General features: G+C 33.3%; 1 protein-coding gene across 3 annotated transcripts in view; it reads right to left on the bottom strand.

Moving 5' to 3' along the window:
* Positions 1–17,616, bottom strand: part of Cul5 (cullin 5) — an 84,694-nt gene that overhangs the window by 38,246 nt on the left and 28,832 nt on the right. For 2 of the 3 annotated variants that reach the window (XM_005329072.5, XM_040285158.2), the window contains exons 3-7: positions 14,870–14,969; positions 11,013–11,189; positions 9,201–9,342; positions 7,396–7,541; positions 7,224–7,304 (exon numbers count right to left, since the gene is read on the bottom strand). In XM_005329072.5, coding sequence (XP_005329129.1) covers positions 7,224–7,304; positions 7,396–7,541; positions 9,201–9,342; positions 11,013–11,189; positions 14,870–14,969 — 646 coding nt within the window. The remainder of the gene's footprint in view (positions 1–7,223; positions 7,305–7,395; positions 7,542–9,200; positions 9,343–11,012; positions 11,190–14,869; positions 14,970–17,616) is intronic. The other variant, XM_040285159.2, reaches the window with a different exon arrangement.

Raw genomic sequence — 17,616 nt, 5'->3', positions numbered from 1 at the left:
TTGAGCCCAGGGTTGCTCTACCACTGAGCTACCTCCCCAGCCCTTTTTATTTTTCATTTTTTTGAGTCAGGGTCTCACTCAGTTGCCCAGGCCACTCTCAAACTTGAGATCCTTTTTCCTTAGCTTCCTGAGTTGTGTGCACCATCTCCTGGCCAGAGTTCCCAAATTTCTGAACCCAGATGTTCTTTCTTTTGGTCTTCCCCTAGCCCTTTCCATGGTGGATTTTCCATGAACCAACACATTCACCTTTCTTCTCTATCCTTACCTTATATATCGCTCTCCTTCCCTCACCTACGATGTTCTTGCCATACTAACCTTTTTTTGTTGTTGTTGTTTATTTGAGATGGGTTCTTGTACTAAGAGTGTTACATGTGATCATACAAACACACACACACACACACACACACACACACACACACACACACACGCACACACACACACAGTCCCTATCGAACAGCAGACAGAGGTGATACAACATGAGTAGAACACCATCTTTACTCTTCTAATGAAGGTAAACAGATAGGGCAAGTAAACAAATAAGTGAGAAGTAATTATTTACGATATGGAGTAATGCTACAGAGATTGAATGTGTATGTGCATACATCCAAATTATTTACCAAACCATTTACCTTTTCTTTATATACTCCAAAGTACCTAACATTACCCTTAGGAACTCAAGATCTAATATTAAACTGAACTCCAGATTCACCATTCCCTAGTTATGGAGTGAGGTCCAATTCCTGAACATCTCTAAATTTCAGTTTCCTTGTTTGTAAAATAGAAAGAACAGCACTTACTTACTTACTAGTTATACTTTCAAAATATATCATGAATCTATGTACTTATATATCCACCTCCACTGCCATCAACATCTCTCACCTAGATTATCAGTCTATAATTTAAATACCACACTGCCACCCAAATACTATTTTGTAGTATGGAGATCAAATCCATTCCCTGCTTAAAACCCTTGAATGGCTTCTCACTGCTCCTGCTTTCTTCTCTATCCTTACCTTGTATTGTTCTCATCCCCTCACCTACCCTGTTCTTGCTACACTAACCTTTCTCTATTCCTATAATAAATTAAACTCATGACTGCTTTAAAGTCTTTACACTAGCTCTTCCCTCTGCCCATAATGTTTTTGTCTCAGATCTTTAACAGGTCAGCTCTATACTATTTGGGTCTAACCTCCAATATCACTCCCTCTTATTTTTATTTTTTATTGGTACTGAGGATTGAACCCAGGGGTGCTTTACAACTGAGTCACATACCCAGCTGTTTTTATTTTATTTTTTGCTCATGTTGTATCCCCTCTGTCTGCTGTGCTGTGGAGGCTAAATAAATATTACAGAGCAATTGAGTACTCAATAAAGATAGGTAAAATGGTATAATGAAAAACTGAATTAAGTCAAGGAGACACAGAGAAAAACGAACGACAAAATGAAACTCTATAATTTTTATCTACATCCCTTGAGAACATCATACTATAAGAAAAGCAGGTCAGGGGCCGGGGTTGTGGCTCAGAGAGAGAGCGCTCGCCTAATATGCATGAGGCACTGGGATCAATCCTCAGCACCACATAAAAATAAAATAAAGATATTGTGTCCACCTATAACTAAAAAAAAAAATAATAAATTAATTAAAAAAAAAAGAGAGAGAGAAGCAGTCCAGTGGGGAAAAAAGACTAGCTTGGAGCCAGACAATTAAAGCCATAATTCATCAATACCATATAACGTTGAAAATGATGGTTTTTCATTATTTTTCAAACCACACTGTATGAGTAGGACAATTACTTATACATGCTCCCCTCCCAAACTTATTTTTAAAAGAATACACAATCTGGCCAGGCAAGGTGGTGCACACTCATAATCCAAGTAGTTTAGGAGGCAGAGCCAGGAGGATTACAAATTCAAGGCCAGGCTCTACAAATTAGTGAGGCCCTAAGCAACTTCACAAGACTCTATCTCAAATAAAAATATAAAAAGAGTTGAGGATGTGACTCAGTGGTTAAGCGACCCTGGGCTCAATTCCCAGTACCACAATAAAAATGAAAGAATTCACGGTGTATTATTACATATCTAATGCTGAGGAGTTTTAGACCGTTCCAAAAATTTTAAGTTAAAACTCATTAGGATTCCTTAAGTTCTTTCAATTAATTATTTAAAAACTGGCAAAGGCTCTCAAAATTCACTCCCTTTGACCCTACTCAGATTCATCCAATAACTTAAGCAATCTTTCAATCATCTTGAATGATCCTTTAAACCATTAAAATATCTATTGATTCTTCTTCAAAATGCTTTTCATATCCTTTCCTCTCCATTCCTTTGTCATCACTTATCTAGTTGGAAACTTTATTATATCATTGAAGACAGCTAAAAACAAGTTTCTTACCTCTCTATAGACACTGAGATACACTCCAGGACAGATGAATCCTCCAGACTCTGCATCACCAAATCAATGGTTCTCAAAACTATCAAACCCACACTTTCTTACATAGCAAATATTAAAATGTGTTATATCATTTCAGAAACATCCACATAATTCTTTAATTATAATATATAGGAGAAATCAAAGAAAAAAAACTTTATAAGAAGCCAATATATATTTCAACCTATAAATACTTGGCAACAACTAAAGTAGAAGAGATCATAAAGTATAAGCAGCACAAATGGGAATGTGAAAACTACAAATGAATCTCACACACGTACACTGCTAACTCAATACCATAAGCAGTTTCATTGCAGGTAATATAAATTTCTTCTAGTGAAAAAAATTTTAAGATTCCAAACAAAACATCTTTCCTCAATTTATACAATAACATCATCCCTAGAACAGCAGATTAATATCATATAAAAATATTTTTATTTATAAATTTAAAAAAATTAAGTTCTATTTTCCAAGAAGTAAAAATGATATTTCCACTTAGACGAGTGGCCAGTGGGACATTTTAAGGTCATTTGGCCTGTGGGGTAATTCTTGTTTCTGTGGGATACCATACTTTTTGAAAAGTAATGAAAAATCACTGGTCTCAGTATTATGTATGTACTGATGAGTTACACATTTGATTGCCTGACTCCAAGTCTTGTTTATATAAGACTGTGTGAGACACGTGGCATTCACAAATCCTTACTTACACTCCTAGACCCCTATCTTCTAACTATACAATCATTTTAATAATCACAAATTGCCTCCATACATTTTTATAATGCTCCCTGGAGGTAAATTCTACCCACACTGAAAACTTCTGACTTAGAGATTTCAATCCAAAGATATTAGCCTTAAATTCAAAATGTCCTTTATAATGAGATCAAAATCTATCTCCTACTTTTCTACATTCACTTTCACAATGTTCCAACATAGTCTAGGCTTGAGAGAAAATAATTTATCTTCTCACCACTCTAACCCTATCTTTTGCTTGCTTTCATGTTTATGATAAGATGTCTAAACAACATATAGCGTAACTAACTTTCCACTGATTCATCTGTCAGAACCTGCTATACTAAACATAAGCAAAAGAAAATAAAAGTTCATTAGGATAAACTTATAAAAGGATTCTAAAATATGATTCTGGGTACATATAATATCTAAAAATTTTACATATATAAAATTAGAGTGTTTTGTTTTGTTTTGTGATGCTGGAAATTAAACCCCAGGGCCTTTCACATATTAGGCAAGTGCTCTAGCACTGAGCTATATTCCCACCCCAAAGGAGTAACTTTTACTGGCTAGATAGAATATGTCAAAATCCCTTTAGAGTGTAAATTTTTATCCATTAAAAATGTGATTTTCGGGGCTGGGGCTGTGGTTCAGCGGTAGGGCACTCACCTCGCACATGCGAGACCGTGGGTTCGATCCTCAGCACCACATAAAAATAAATAAGTGAAATAAAGGTATTGTGTCCAACTACAACTAAAAAAATAAATATTTTTTAAAAATGTGATTTTGAGGGGCTGGGGTTGTAGGTCAGTAGTAAAGTGTTTGCCTCACATGTGTGAGACACTGTGTTCAATTCTCAGCACTGCATATAAATAAATGAATAAAATAAAGGTCCATCAACAACTGAAAAAAAATTTTTTAATGTGATTTTGGGTTGTGGTTGTAGCTTAATGGTAGAGCACTTGCCTAGCATGTGTGAGGCACTGGGTTCAATTGTCAGCACTGCATATAAACAAATAAAATAAAGGTCCATTGACAACTAAAATAAATAAATAAAAATAAATGTGAGTTTTGGGAACACTCCTAAAGTAGAACAATGGTTTAATGTTAGGGATTCTGTTAATATGATTTGAAAAATTCATTCAATAAGGAAAATACCATATGGTAATCTCCAGTGATGCCTTCAAATAAAAGATGACATTCTTCATAATATTCTTTATTTTTTAAACTTTCTATTTTGATTAAATGATTACAGAAAACATGCAATAGCACAGAGAATCTCATACCTCGATCACTCTACTTTTCCTAACATTAATCTTACATAACTATAGCATAACAATCAAAATCACAAAAAAATCACTGATACAATGTTATACTTGAAAACTGACAAAGTTTGTTTGTTTTTTTTTTTTAAACTAATGTCCTTTTCCTATTACAGAATCCAATCCTCAAGCACACATTTCATTTAATTGTTATATTTGTAGTCTGTTCCAATCTGACAGTTCTTTTGTCCTCTGTTTGGTCTGTTATGACATTTTTTTATGACATTTTTTTGGACATTTTAAAAGAATGTTAGTTATTTTGTATGACATCCAGGGATACATAATATCGATTTGTCCTATTACTAGTGATGTTAACTATAATTACTTGGTTAACTATTTTAAGCTTGAAGCTTTTAATTCTGGTAATATTTCAATGAAATTGGCTCACATATATTAAAATAGGTTGGAAATCATAATCTAGAGCTTATATGTGTGTTTGTGTATGTGTGTATAAACAAATATCACAATACTATATAATTATATTATTATTATATAATTATAGTATATTATATAATTGTGTATTATATAATAAAGTTTTTAAAGGTGTTCCACATCTGGGACAATGGGTCAAGATGGTATTTTTAAGGTTTTTCCATTGTAAAGTTATTATTTTTCTTTTTAGTAAATATCTTGGGGAAGATCTTTGAAACAATGAAAATAAATCTATTTTATTTCAAACTTTTGGTCACTAATTTTTGTATGCACTTGGTGGAGTTTGCCTGCAACAATTATTACTGTGAAATCTGCCTAACAGCGATTATTTACTTCCTTTTACACTTATAGAGTGGAACTCTTCTGTAAGAATGAGTTTTAAGGCTGGGCACAATGGTGGACACCTATAATCCCAGTGCCTTGGGAGGCTGAGGCAGAATTGCAAGTTCAAAGCCAGCCTCAGCAACTCATCAAGGCCTTAAGCAACTCAGTGAGACCCAGTCTCATTTTCTTACTCTTAGTTGGACCTTTATATTTGAATAGCCATAAATATAATGTATATAATACAGCTAAACTTGAAACACTGGGGTATTAAGATCAGAACAATTCCACCTTGTAAAATGGTAACACACCAACTCAGATGCCACAGGAATATAAACCTACTAAGAGAACTCAAATTTCCAAAACTGAACTCATCTTTATAAGACTAATTTTCATATGGAATCTCTCTGTGGCAACACTATTCTCTTGAGCTGAAACCTCTGAAACACTATTGGCTTGATTCTCTGCAATATATAGCTGCATACATAATGACATAATGTTCCACCTGTGGCAAATCTTCCTCTGTACCTTCATCCTTTCCAACCCTATTATTATAACCCTATGTGGTTCTCCTAATGCCTTGCTTATTATTGCAATGTTAACACTGAGTAGTTATTAAATGATAGATAAAAGTGCTCATGAGAACATATAACCATTTAAAACAAAATCCTTCTCCATAAAAATTAATTCTTCTTAGTAATTAATCTTTACTATTACCAGATTAAATTCCTGAGAGACATCTCAGATCATGACACACATATTTAAAAACATTCAATGGCCCTGCCTTCTGCATAAAGCCCAAATCTAGCTTTAAATTTCAACAAATAATTTCTACAACAACCACTAAGTTAGCCCCCAACCCTCGCCTTTCTTTGCCAGTATTAAAATTATTTTAATCATTGAAAGGACATATATTGCCAGTTATGAACAAGCAACCGCCCCCCAAAAATAAACAAGACTATCAGTCAAGACAGATGAAAAAACAATTTTTAAAGCCAGAAGTAAAATAAAACAAAACAAAATAAAAACATTTCTAAATCTCATCTATAGTTGAGAAATGGTTTGGTCATAGGCAAACTGAAATGTTAGTCTTGTCAATGTAAATTTAAATCTTGTTCACAGGCTCCAAATACTGAAAGGAATTGGAGGAAATACTACTGTTATATTTGAGCAGATTCCAAGACTCTCCCAAACTTGATTACTACCTTCCTTATTAAAGCAATGCTAACATGAATTCTTTTTTTTAATGAATTCTTGTATTAAAAACAAAACAAAACCCTTGACCAACCTCATTTAAATGAAGAACTAATTATATAATATAAAATAATAAATAAAGGTCGATGTTCCTACATCAAATAACAAAAAGAAATGCCTCCAAGGGGTAATAAGTGATTCAATAATGACTAATTCAGTTTTTGCAGCCACTTTACAAAATATATCTACTGAAAATATTGAGAATCATATCAAGGACAGAGTGTGTGTGTGTGTATTCATTTTTTTAGTTGTAGATGGGCACAATATCTTTATTTATCTTTATGTGGTGCTGAGGATTGAATCTAGGGCTTCACACATGCTAGGCAAGTGTTCTACCACTGAGCCTCAATCTCAGCCCCAAAAAGTATATTTTACTTGCAACATGAAAAAAATCACTAAAATGATTGCCTTTAGAAATGTATAGAAAGAGGAGGTTGATTAAAAATTAAGTAGTGTACATTAAATACAGTAAAATTTAGAGCAGGGATGGCAAATAGGCTTTTTTTTGCACACCAGCTCTGAGGAACAATGTGTTCTGAATAAGATGCTTTTTGGAACTTTGCTTTTACTTACTGGGAAACAATTAGTAATGCTGTAACCAATTAGTAAGGTTGGTCAGAGACATGAGAAAGAATAATGTCATTATATAAAGGATAGATAGTGTCATGTATTTGCCATCCCTATGCAATTGTACTTCAAATAATCTCATAAAATGTACAATTACAAAAATTACTTACTGCTTCAACAGAGTTGCATTCTCGTCTTGTTTCTAAATAACGTAGTGCTCGTTTTTCTTCTTCTTTTAATTTAGCATCTGCCTGTCCAGAAGCAAAATAGCAATCATTTTAAGACTATCAAGAATATCAAGATAACATTTCAAATTACCAAATGTATGAAGTTCTGACTTACATATTTCATATAATTCTGTACACCATTTTGTTGTAAATATGAGGGTGCCTGTGTTCTATAAAATCTCTCTGTTGAATCCAAATATGCCTTCTCAAAATTGTCCCTATAAATCTGAAGCTTATCTTCAGGATTAGAACAAAGGTTAACTGAAAAATAGAAAATAAAATTTTACTTTATATTGAGGAGTTATTATATGGAAGATGACAGTGTTCGTGAGAACATATAATTGTTTGAGACAAAAATCCTTTATAAGACAAAAATCTCCATAAAAAACTTAAAAAGATCAAAGCAGTTAAGTAACAAATACAACAAGAAAGAATATGAACTACTTTGTTTTGGAATAGTAAAGACACTGATTTCTAAATCAATGATCAAGAAATCATTTGCAGAACAGATTAGATTTAAATTGAATTTTAAAAATAAATAAGAATTTGCATAGACAGATTAGTAAGATAATATTCGGAAGCAGAAAAGCACAAGCTATAATGATTAGGTGGTCTAAGTCAACTATAAGGTTAATAGAAAATAAGGAAGAATGGTAAATTAGGAATTGCTATGGAAAGTCACAAATCTCAAATTAAGTAGTCTGTATTCAGGATGCTGTTGGTAAAAACAAACAAACAAACAAACAAAACAATAAAATAATACTAAAGAAATATGGGAGCAAAAGGGAAAAACCAGTCAAAAACACCCTAAAGGTTCACTAATACTGGGGGGAACAATACTGACCAAATTATATCATGTGCACGTATGAATATGTAACAACGAATCCCACTATTATGTGCAATTACAATGCAAGAGTAAGAAATGAAAAAAAAAAAAAAGAAATGAAGGTTCATTAACTCAACAAATGCTAGTTGAGAGTGATTTTCTGTCAGGCATTCTATAGAAAGATACAGGGTCAACAAGACACTTAGTATTATTCTAGGGAGACACAGATACCATGAAACATGAAGTGATAGGACCTAACCTAGTGTGTGAATTAGGAAAGGCCTCCATGAGGAAACAAAGTATAAAAAGGAATTAGAAGATGAAGAGTATTCTAAGTCAGAGGAAACAATATACATGATTGAAAATACAAATGAAAATACTGCCAGAAGCTAAGAGGTAGAGAAAATGTTCAGGGTGAAGTAAGTTCCTGAAAACAAACACAAAAGCAGTTACCTTTTATGAGTCACATGCAAATTTACATTCAAAATTTACGTATTTAAAAAATACATCCAAATTCTCATTTCTTTATTTTAGGTCATTAAAAAGATTTGTTAGCAACCAAGTGTGGTGTTGCAAGCCCATAATCCCAGTGACTCAGGAAGATAATGCAGGAGGATCTCAAGTTCCAGGCTAGCCACAGCAACTTAGTGAGATCCCGTCTCAAAATAAAAAAATAAAAAGGTTGGGGGTATAGTGGTAGAGTGTCTCTGGTTTTAATTTCTAGTACTAATAAATAAATACATACATAAATTAACAGTCAAGAAATTAATGATATGGAGGAAATATGACAGACACATCAATATGATTTTTTGCAGGTTTCTTATACAATAAGTATACAATCAGAGATATGAAAAATTGTGCTCTATTTGTATAACAAGAATTGTAACTCATTCCACTATCACATATAAATAAAAAAATTAAAAAATTTTTAAAAAAAGAAACTAAAAAACAAGTATAATGAATACCATTTGTGTACTATTAAAAGCATCTGGAACAAAAAAAGATGTCAGTTTATATGCTGATAAACATAACTCTGACAAAACTATAATTGTCCTGGAATTTTTATGACAAAGAATTAAGAGTTTAGAACATACCATAGGATTCTCTTACTCCAATGACCAGCTGAGAATCAAAAGCTTCTCCCAATCTTTCAGCATGTACCAGCTTCATTGCACTATCTTGAAGTCTGTTTTTTATGTTTGAAAAAATTGATTCATTCCATGTATCAAGCATGAGCTAGGAAAACAAGAAGAAAATATGGAATTATTTTCAACTATTAACATAATGAGTATACCACCTCCAAACAAACACATATTTTAGTATGAACACTAAAAGAAATAAAATTCTTAGGCACACATTTAGCATTCTTCAGGAAAGTAGTATATTTAGCATAATGATAAAAAAAAAAGTATTTCAGAATCAGACATAACTGAATTTGAATCCCAGTTCTGTTTATAAAAATACACATTAGTGAATATGTTTTAATGCTTGGAATAATTTAGTCAGGTGTAGAATAAATGTTAGTGATGGCAGGAACAACATAAAGAACCCACAAGGCATTAATATTCATTACATATCTGGGACTGCTCTAGGTAATTTCTACATATAACTCAACCTTCATCATCTTGATATAGGTACACTCTTATCTCCTCTCTATGTGGAACAAGGGACAGAGAGAGCAAGGCCACAGTCATGCAGTTTGCAGTTGCAACACTGGGATCTGAATCCAATTCTGGTTCTCGGAATTGATGCTCTTAAGGGATGCCACTTCCCACAATGCATATAGAATTGCAAAAAATAAAGGAATAACAATAAAAGAGGATAAGATTACAGAATTACAAATTAAATAGCATCTGAATGTGTCTTTCTTTTTTGTGCAAATTAAGCAAATTTTAAGAGTGGGATGAGGCAAGAATGCCTAGACCATGATATTATTATTACTTTTTTTTTAGACCATGCTATTTTAATGCCTGAGTTTTAATAATCATCACAGCAAACAGTAGGTTATTTAAAGTTCAAATGGCATTTTTAACTTTTCAATTCTCTGGTTGGGGTTTAGGATGTAGCTCAGTGGTAGAGTGAGGGCTTAGTATGTGTGAGGCCCTGAATTCAATCCCTAGCACCCCCTCACCCCCGAAATATACCTCTAGTTACTTTTGATTTTCACAAGTAGGAAGATACTTGGTAAAAGACAAAAAGTTGAAGAGTGATTTAGAGTTCTAAGGGAAACCTTTCTCACTTTCCAGATTGAGTTCTTTCCATTAAATCATGACGAGCTACTGGGCATGTGCTTTTAATTAGAATCCATGCAAAATATAAAAGTATGATACATACTGAGTTTATAAGATTATAAAGATGACAGCAGTTTATCAAAAATTAAACACAAACTTATTAGAAAGCAAGCTAATAAAAGGATTACTAAAAACAATAACTTACAGAAAAATAAAAGTACAAAAAAAGAACAGGAAAATTAAATACTAAAGATAATAATAAAAAAAGTTGAAAGTAAAAAGGAAAAGCAAACGAGATGTTTGGTTTTTTTTTAGTTGTAGATGGACCGATACCTTTATTTATTTATTTATTTATTTTTATGTGGTGCTGACGATCAAACCCAATGCCTCACACATGCTAGGCAAGCTCTCTTAACACTACAACCCCAGCCCAAAGGAGATAATGTTTGAAGACAAAGATCTATAGTTTAAGACCAAATAAAAAGATGAAGGAGAACTAAAGTTAAAGATAGATAAAAGAAAAAAATTAAAAATATCATTATTCAATAAAATACAAGAGGTAAAAAGGAATTTATATGTGAAACAAAAACTCACTTAAAGTGTGCATTATTTTGAAATGCCTTCAAATAAGCTTTCTAAAGAGTACCAGAAAAACGATAGGAAAAACTGACTTACCTTTCGAACAATACTGTCTTCCACATTTGACTTTTTATTGCTGCCCTGTTTACCCATTAAAGTAATCTCTAGTTGACAAAAAGGTTTCGGTAAAATATCACATTGTGTAAAGAATTTTCTCCATTCAACAATATATGCTTTTAGCAAAGCTGTGTCATCTTGATGGCTCAGTACTCGCTGGAAAAAAGAATCATACCAATTTGAAATAAACATAGTGTACTTTGAAAAATAAGAACAAAACATATTCATGTCATAATTTTAAAATGTTTTATTTATCGCACAAACTGTATTATATCCAAGGGCAATTAAAGCATGTTCCCAAAAGTCTTGTACACAAATGCTCATAGCATCACTATTCATAATAGACAAGAAACATCCATCAACTGATGAATGGATAAACTGTATGTGGTAGAGCCACATGATGAAATACTATTCATCCAGAAAAAGTAAAAAATACTGATCAATATTACAACATAAAATGAATCTTGAAAAGATTTTCCCAAGTGAAAATGTGGTCATAAAAGGTCACATATTATACGATGATACTTTATAGGAAATATCAAGAACAGGCAAATCTGCAGAGGCAGAAAACAAGAAATGGTTTAGTGGTAAGGAGGTATACTAGGAAGTGACTGTTAACAGGTACAGCCTTTTGTTTTAGGGAGATGAAAATACGTGGCAATTAGTGGATGATGTATCCAACTTTGTGACTATAATAAAGCTCATATGAATGACAAGCTTTTAAGACATTGAATTTTATGATATGTGAATTATATCTCAATTTGCAGGGTAGGGGAGGAGTGGATGTGCTAGAATCAAACCTAGGGGCTTGCACATGCTGGGCAATTTATCTCAATATTTTAAGAAGCTGGGATGGAGTCAATTTGACCACTGCTTGTGGTTAGGCTGGTCTGGTAAAGTGCTATGACCAACAAAAGGTCAAAGTAGTAAAACACGATTTCCAAGCCTAGACATGAAGTTTTATAGATCCTTATCTCACTTTAAGGGTGATTTCTTTGAAAAATGAGAAATTACATGGTGAAAGAGAAAACCAGCATCAAACACTAGTAGGCCCTCTTGGGCGACCTGGTTCTGCAGAGCCAACAACCAACTACTGCTGAATTTAGAAGCTTGGGTGAAATCAGTTGAGCCAGCCCAAATAACTAAATCACAGAATTATGAACAAAATAATTATCTTTGGCTGGAACAATAATCCAGTGCTATAGTACTTGCCTAGCACGCGCAAGGCCCTGGGTTCAATGCCCAGGATTGAAAAACAAAATAAAGTCGTTATGCTAATCTAAAAAAAGAAAAAACCAATTTCCTAATGATTTCTCAAATATTGTTTATATTGTTTGCTTTTGTTGTCTTGCTTTGAGATAGGTGGTTTCACTAAGTTGCCTAGGTTGGTCTTTAACTCCTAGCACCCCCTCACCCCCCCCCAATATACCTCTGGTAATCTACCAGTGAGCTAGCCAGACCCTTTTTTGCATCATTTTAAATAATGCCATAAACATTTTAATGCATAGTACCTTTCTTATTTGGGAAATATGGTTCTTCCTAACAAGGTAAGTTCAAATGAATCACAAAGCTAGATATTCTCGAGTTAAAAAATCTTTTAAAATTGTATATTCATGTCTGCCATTGATATTCCTACAGTTTTAACTGCTCTGTATCAGTGGTCTTAAGTTCTTTTCCAAATTTTTTTGGGGCAGGGGCACATAACTGGGGATTAAACCTAGAGGTGTTTAACCACTGAGCCAAGTCCCCACCCCTTTTTATTTCTTATTTAGAGACAGGGTCTTGCTAAATTGCTTAAGGACTCACTAAATTACTGAGGCTGGACTTGAACGTGGCATCTTTCTGCCTCAGCCTCCCCAGTCACTGGGATTATAGGCATGCAACACCGAGTCCGGCCCTTCCTCAGATACATATTCTAGACTTTATCAGGTCATGTTACAGTGAAATTCTTACATATTTTGTTTGCTAGTATTAAGTAACTACATTTTTAAACAACTGTTAACAATATCTAAGAAGATTTTGTTTGTTTGTTTTTCATACCGGAGATTGAACCCAGTAGCACTTTACCACTAAGCTACATCCCCAGCCATTTTTGTTTTTTACTTTTGGAATAAATATTTTTTAAAGTATTTTTTTAGTCATTGGTGGACCTTTATTTAATTTATTTATTTGTATGTGGTGCTGAGAACTGAACTCAGGGCCTCACACATACCATACAAGTGCTCTACCACTGAGGCACAACCCCAGCCCATTGAGAATAAATGTTTTATCACTAAATTGCTGAGGGTCTTGCTAAATTGTCCAGGTTGGCCTCAAACATGGAATCCTGCCTCAGTCTCCCTAGTCACTAGGATTATAAGTATATCACACCTAATTTAAGATGAGTCTTTATTAGCCTGTTTCCAGAAACTAACAAATAAAACTATCAATTTGAAATAAACATAATTTATCTTTACCAAAAGTTATAAACAGAAAAGCTCATATTTCCTAATCCAAATGGAAAAGGTATTTCTAAGTCAGTTTTATGTATAATTTTAATTAAATTGATTTGAAACATTTCATTAAGTAAAGCTTAAAAACAGGATTTATTTTCATTAAAAGATCATTTCCTATAAAACTCTAATCTTAAAAAACTTATTTATATTATCACTAAAACAATTTTGTAAATAATACTCATCATTATTATCCTATCATGGCAGTAGCTACCAGCAGAATTAAATATACACGAGTCATATACTTGATTTGAATATCTTCCTTTGAGTTCTATATAGAAAAACTCATTTTTAATTTTGAATTGCTAAGCAGCTATTAGTATTTAACATTTTTAACAAACAACATTTACAAATGTTGTACAAGACAAAGATTTACCTAGAGAATAAGAAATTCTAGCCCTCTAGTTTTCATTTTATACAAAAGAAAAATTTCATGTTTTTAAGCCACTTCTCAAAGTGGTAAGGGATTCATTCATTTTGCTAATGTTGTTTCAAAATAATACATTACTTCTGCATTCATTTTTCCAAAAAACAAAGGTGTCAATGAAAACAAAACAAAATTAATGCTTGTATAATGAACCAATGGCCTAAATGACCTTTGTCCTCATTTAAGTAAAATTAAAATTTTACTCATAATACCAACACAATAATGCTGACTTCAGGCAGCAACAGCAAAACAAAGGACACTCCCAGGATTTTTTATTCAGAGAAGTATCTAGAATTGAAGAAAATTACTATCTACCTGAAAGAGGTCATGAGATGAAAGAAAGATTTATGTGGATTAACCTAGGGCCAAAATATAATGACAATGGAGACTTCTAAAAAATGTATAAAAAACTAAATCCCTTATAGCATCTTTTAATTAGAGATAATAATGTATTTCTGTTGACAGAAATTATCACAATAAGAGGTAAACATCCAACAAATGACAATCATTTCATTTTTAAATAAACAGATGTGTCAGAAGTCAATATAATATTTTAAATTACTTCAGAAAGTCTTACTTTATTTTTTGAGAGGTACCAGGGATTGAATTCAGGGGCACTGAACCACTGAGCCACATCCCCAGCCCTATTTTGTATTTCATTTAGAGACAGAGTCTCACTGAGTTGCTTTTACTGAGGCTGGCTTTGAACTCATGATCCTCTTGTCTCAGCCTCCAAAGCTGCTGGGATTAAGGAATTTTTACTTTCACAATCACAAAATATAATATTGACTGTATAGTTGTATAACCAACCTGAGGCTGGGAAATAGCTCAGCAGTAAAGTGTATGCTTAGCATCTGTGAGAGGCCCTAGGTTCAAACCCCAGCACCAAAAAAAAAAAAAAAAGATACAGAACTTACTGCCTGTGCTTGCTTAATAAACTCAAGGATATCTTCCTTTAAAGCCTGATGAATTTTTGCTGGGCCTTTATCATCCCAGAGACAGACCGCATGCACATCCCTGTTAAAAATAATAAAGTAAACAGACATTATTAATGGAACAAGAACAGAAAAAAAATTTATCTTAAGATCCGTATAGCCCAGCTTCCATGCACCGTGGTACATTAAACTAATGGTGCTTGAATTCATTCCCAAGAATCAAGCACTCTAAGTTGTCTCACACATATACATCTGTTTTTATTTGCATTTTCCTTCTTAATTCTCTTTTTTACCATATAAAATTTCATTATAAAGGTATATCTTCATATCTCAATCTCACTCCCCAAAGCTAACTTACTAACATTTTCTTGTGCAAAAAACAAGTATGTTCTTACAACAGATATAAACTATCTTTTTAAGAAAATTAGATATTAAAACCCATTAAAGCATCTCTCTCAGCTTCTCCTGTCTATTCATTACAGGGACAACTGTCTCCTTAATTTAAACCAAAAATAAAAACAACAAAAAGCTATCATAAATTAGTACATAAAAACTTTGCCAGGCGTGGTGTCACCCACCTATAATCCCAGCAACTTAGGAGGCTCAGATAGAAGGATCACAAGTTCAAAGTCTGCCTCAGAAACTTATCAAGGCCCTAAGCAACTTAGTGAGACCCCGTCTCAAAATAAATAAAAAGGGCTGGGGATGTGGCTCAGAGGTAAAGTGGCCCTGGTTTCAATCCTTGGTACCAAAAAACAAAAAAACTGAACTTATAAAGCTGACATTTTATCAGAAGGCAAATTATTTGGTTATTAACATATAATTCTGGAGATATTTTGTGTTTTTTGGGGATATTCTTTATATCAAAGCTTCCATTATCTATTGAATGAATCCCTGGAGAATGAAAATATATATATATATATTACACACACACCCAAGTGTGTGTGTGTGTATGTCTCTCTACATTTTTTTTTTTGGGGGGGTGGTGGTGGTGTTGGGGATTGAACTCAGGGTCTTGTCCATTCTAGGCAAGAACTCTACCAACTGAATTATATCCCCAGTCCCCTATATATATATTTTTTTAATTAAATGAATCCTCAACCTAAGATCCTTCCCCCAACCCACTAGTGGGGATTGAACCCTGAAGCATTTAACCAGAGCTCCATCTCCAGTCCTTTTTATATTTGAGACAAAAATCTTGCTAAATTGCTGAGGCTGGCTTTGAACCTGTGATCATCCTTCCTCAGCCTTTGGAGTAGCTGAGATTAGAGATTTGTGAAACTGTGCTTGGCAAACTATTTTGTTCTAAGTGTCCCTGCTCTATAATGTGGTAATTAAGAAATTAATTTTCTGAACATGTACTAGTATTAAATATATTTCTATATTGTACCTATCTCCTAAATATCCCTGATTTGGACATGTCCAATACCACAGTTACCATTATCTGTTATTTAGTTTTCCATAACAATATTAATACACACAGTCCTGGCTTACTATATGCTAGGCAGTTCACACTGACTCCTGCATTAGTTTAGATCTTTCAAGAAGCAGATAGGATGAGAAATATGAGATACATTGAGGGAATGACTTGAAGGCGCATGGAAAGTGAACAAGAAAATGTAGGTCTAATCTCTGTAAGAGTAAAGAAAGGTAGATGGGCAGCAAGAGTCCTAGACTGCAGTGCAGTTATAACAAGGTTGATTAAAGCTGGTGAAGGGTTCTGGAGCCAAAGTCACCCATCAAAGGAGTCCTGTGCCTACCCCACACAGGCCTATCTTAGTATCCCTGACATACTCAAAACAATGCCTGATAAATGTCAAAGGGCTTAACTGTGACTTGAGTTTCATAAGAAAAGAGGAATGGTGCGGTAAAAAAGATGGGGTTGGAGAGCTTCCTAGAAATTTTACCTAAGTGGGTTGGGGAGTGAAGAAATCTTACCTAACGAATTTTTGAGTGATCAGGTACATTTCCCCTAGTTCTTTTTTCTCAACCTCCAAGTTATTCTTTGCTTCAACAAGGAGAAAGGTTTCTCAATGTACACTTTTTTTTTTTTTTTCCCAAAACACATAACAGAGCATGGTGAATTTCCTGGTCAATTTTTATACACATTTTAAGTAATGTTCTATATTCAAGGAATGTATTATACGATATCCATAAAGCTCTTTATGTTCCTTTCCCTGTTCTTACCCTCCTCCCTACCTCCTAAGAAATAAACAAGTGGAACTTTTTTCCCCCCTCAAGTTTTACCAAGTATTATGAGAATTTTTTAACTTTATGGAAATCTTCTTATCAAATAACAACTTTTTCAGATAATTTTTCCACTCAGCATTGCTTCTGATATTTATCCATATAGGTGCATGCACTGTTATATCAAAGATTATAATTCAAGATAAAAGGGAAGATGCAATAGTGAGCAACAAATACATGAAGCTAGGCCATAACGAATAAGAACATACTCTTTGGAATGTATAGCCAAAATGCTTTTTAAAAAAGGATATGCTATAAGGAAAGTTGTTTGTAAATGCTGAACTATATCAGAAAAATCTTGGAGTTGAGGAACGGGAAAAGAAGGAAATAATTGCTTTTCAAAGATTTTAAAGGAATAAAGAAATGGAGCAGGTGAAAAGGAAAAGCAAAAGATGAAAAGTATTCCAAAGATTTTAATTTCTTTGGATAGAAAAGAACTAAAATAGTAACATAAAAATAATAAGATGTTGCTTCCAATCAAT

The sequence above is a fragment of the Ictidomys tridecemlineatus genome, chromosome 4 (assembly GCF_052094955.1).
Source record: "Ictidomys tridecemlineatus isolate mIctTri1 chromosome 4, mIctTri1.hap1, whole genome shotgun sequence".
NCBI classification, from domain to species: Eukaryota; Metazoa; Chordata; class Mammalia; order Rodentia; family Sciuridae; genus Ictidomys; species Ictidomys tridecemlineatus.
This window is presented reverse-complemented; position numbering and strand designations above follow the sequence as displayed.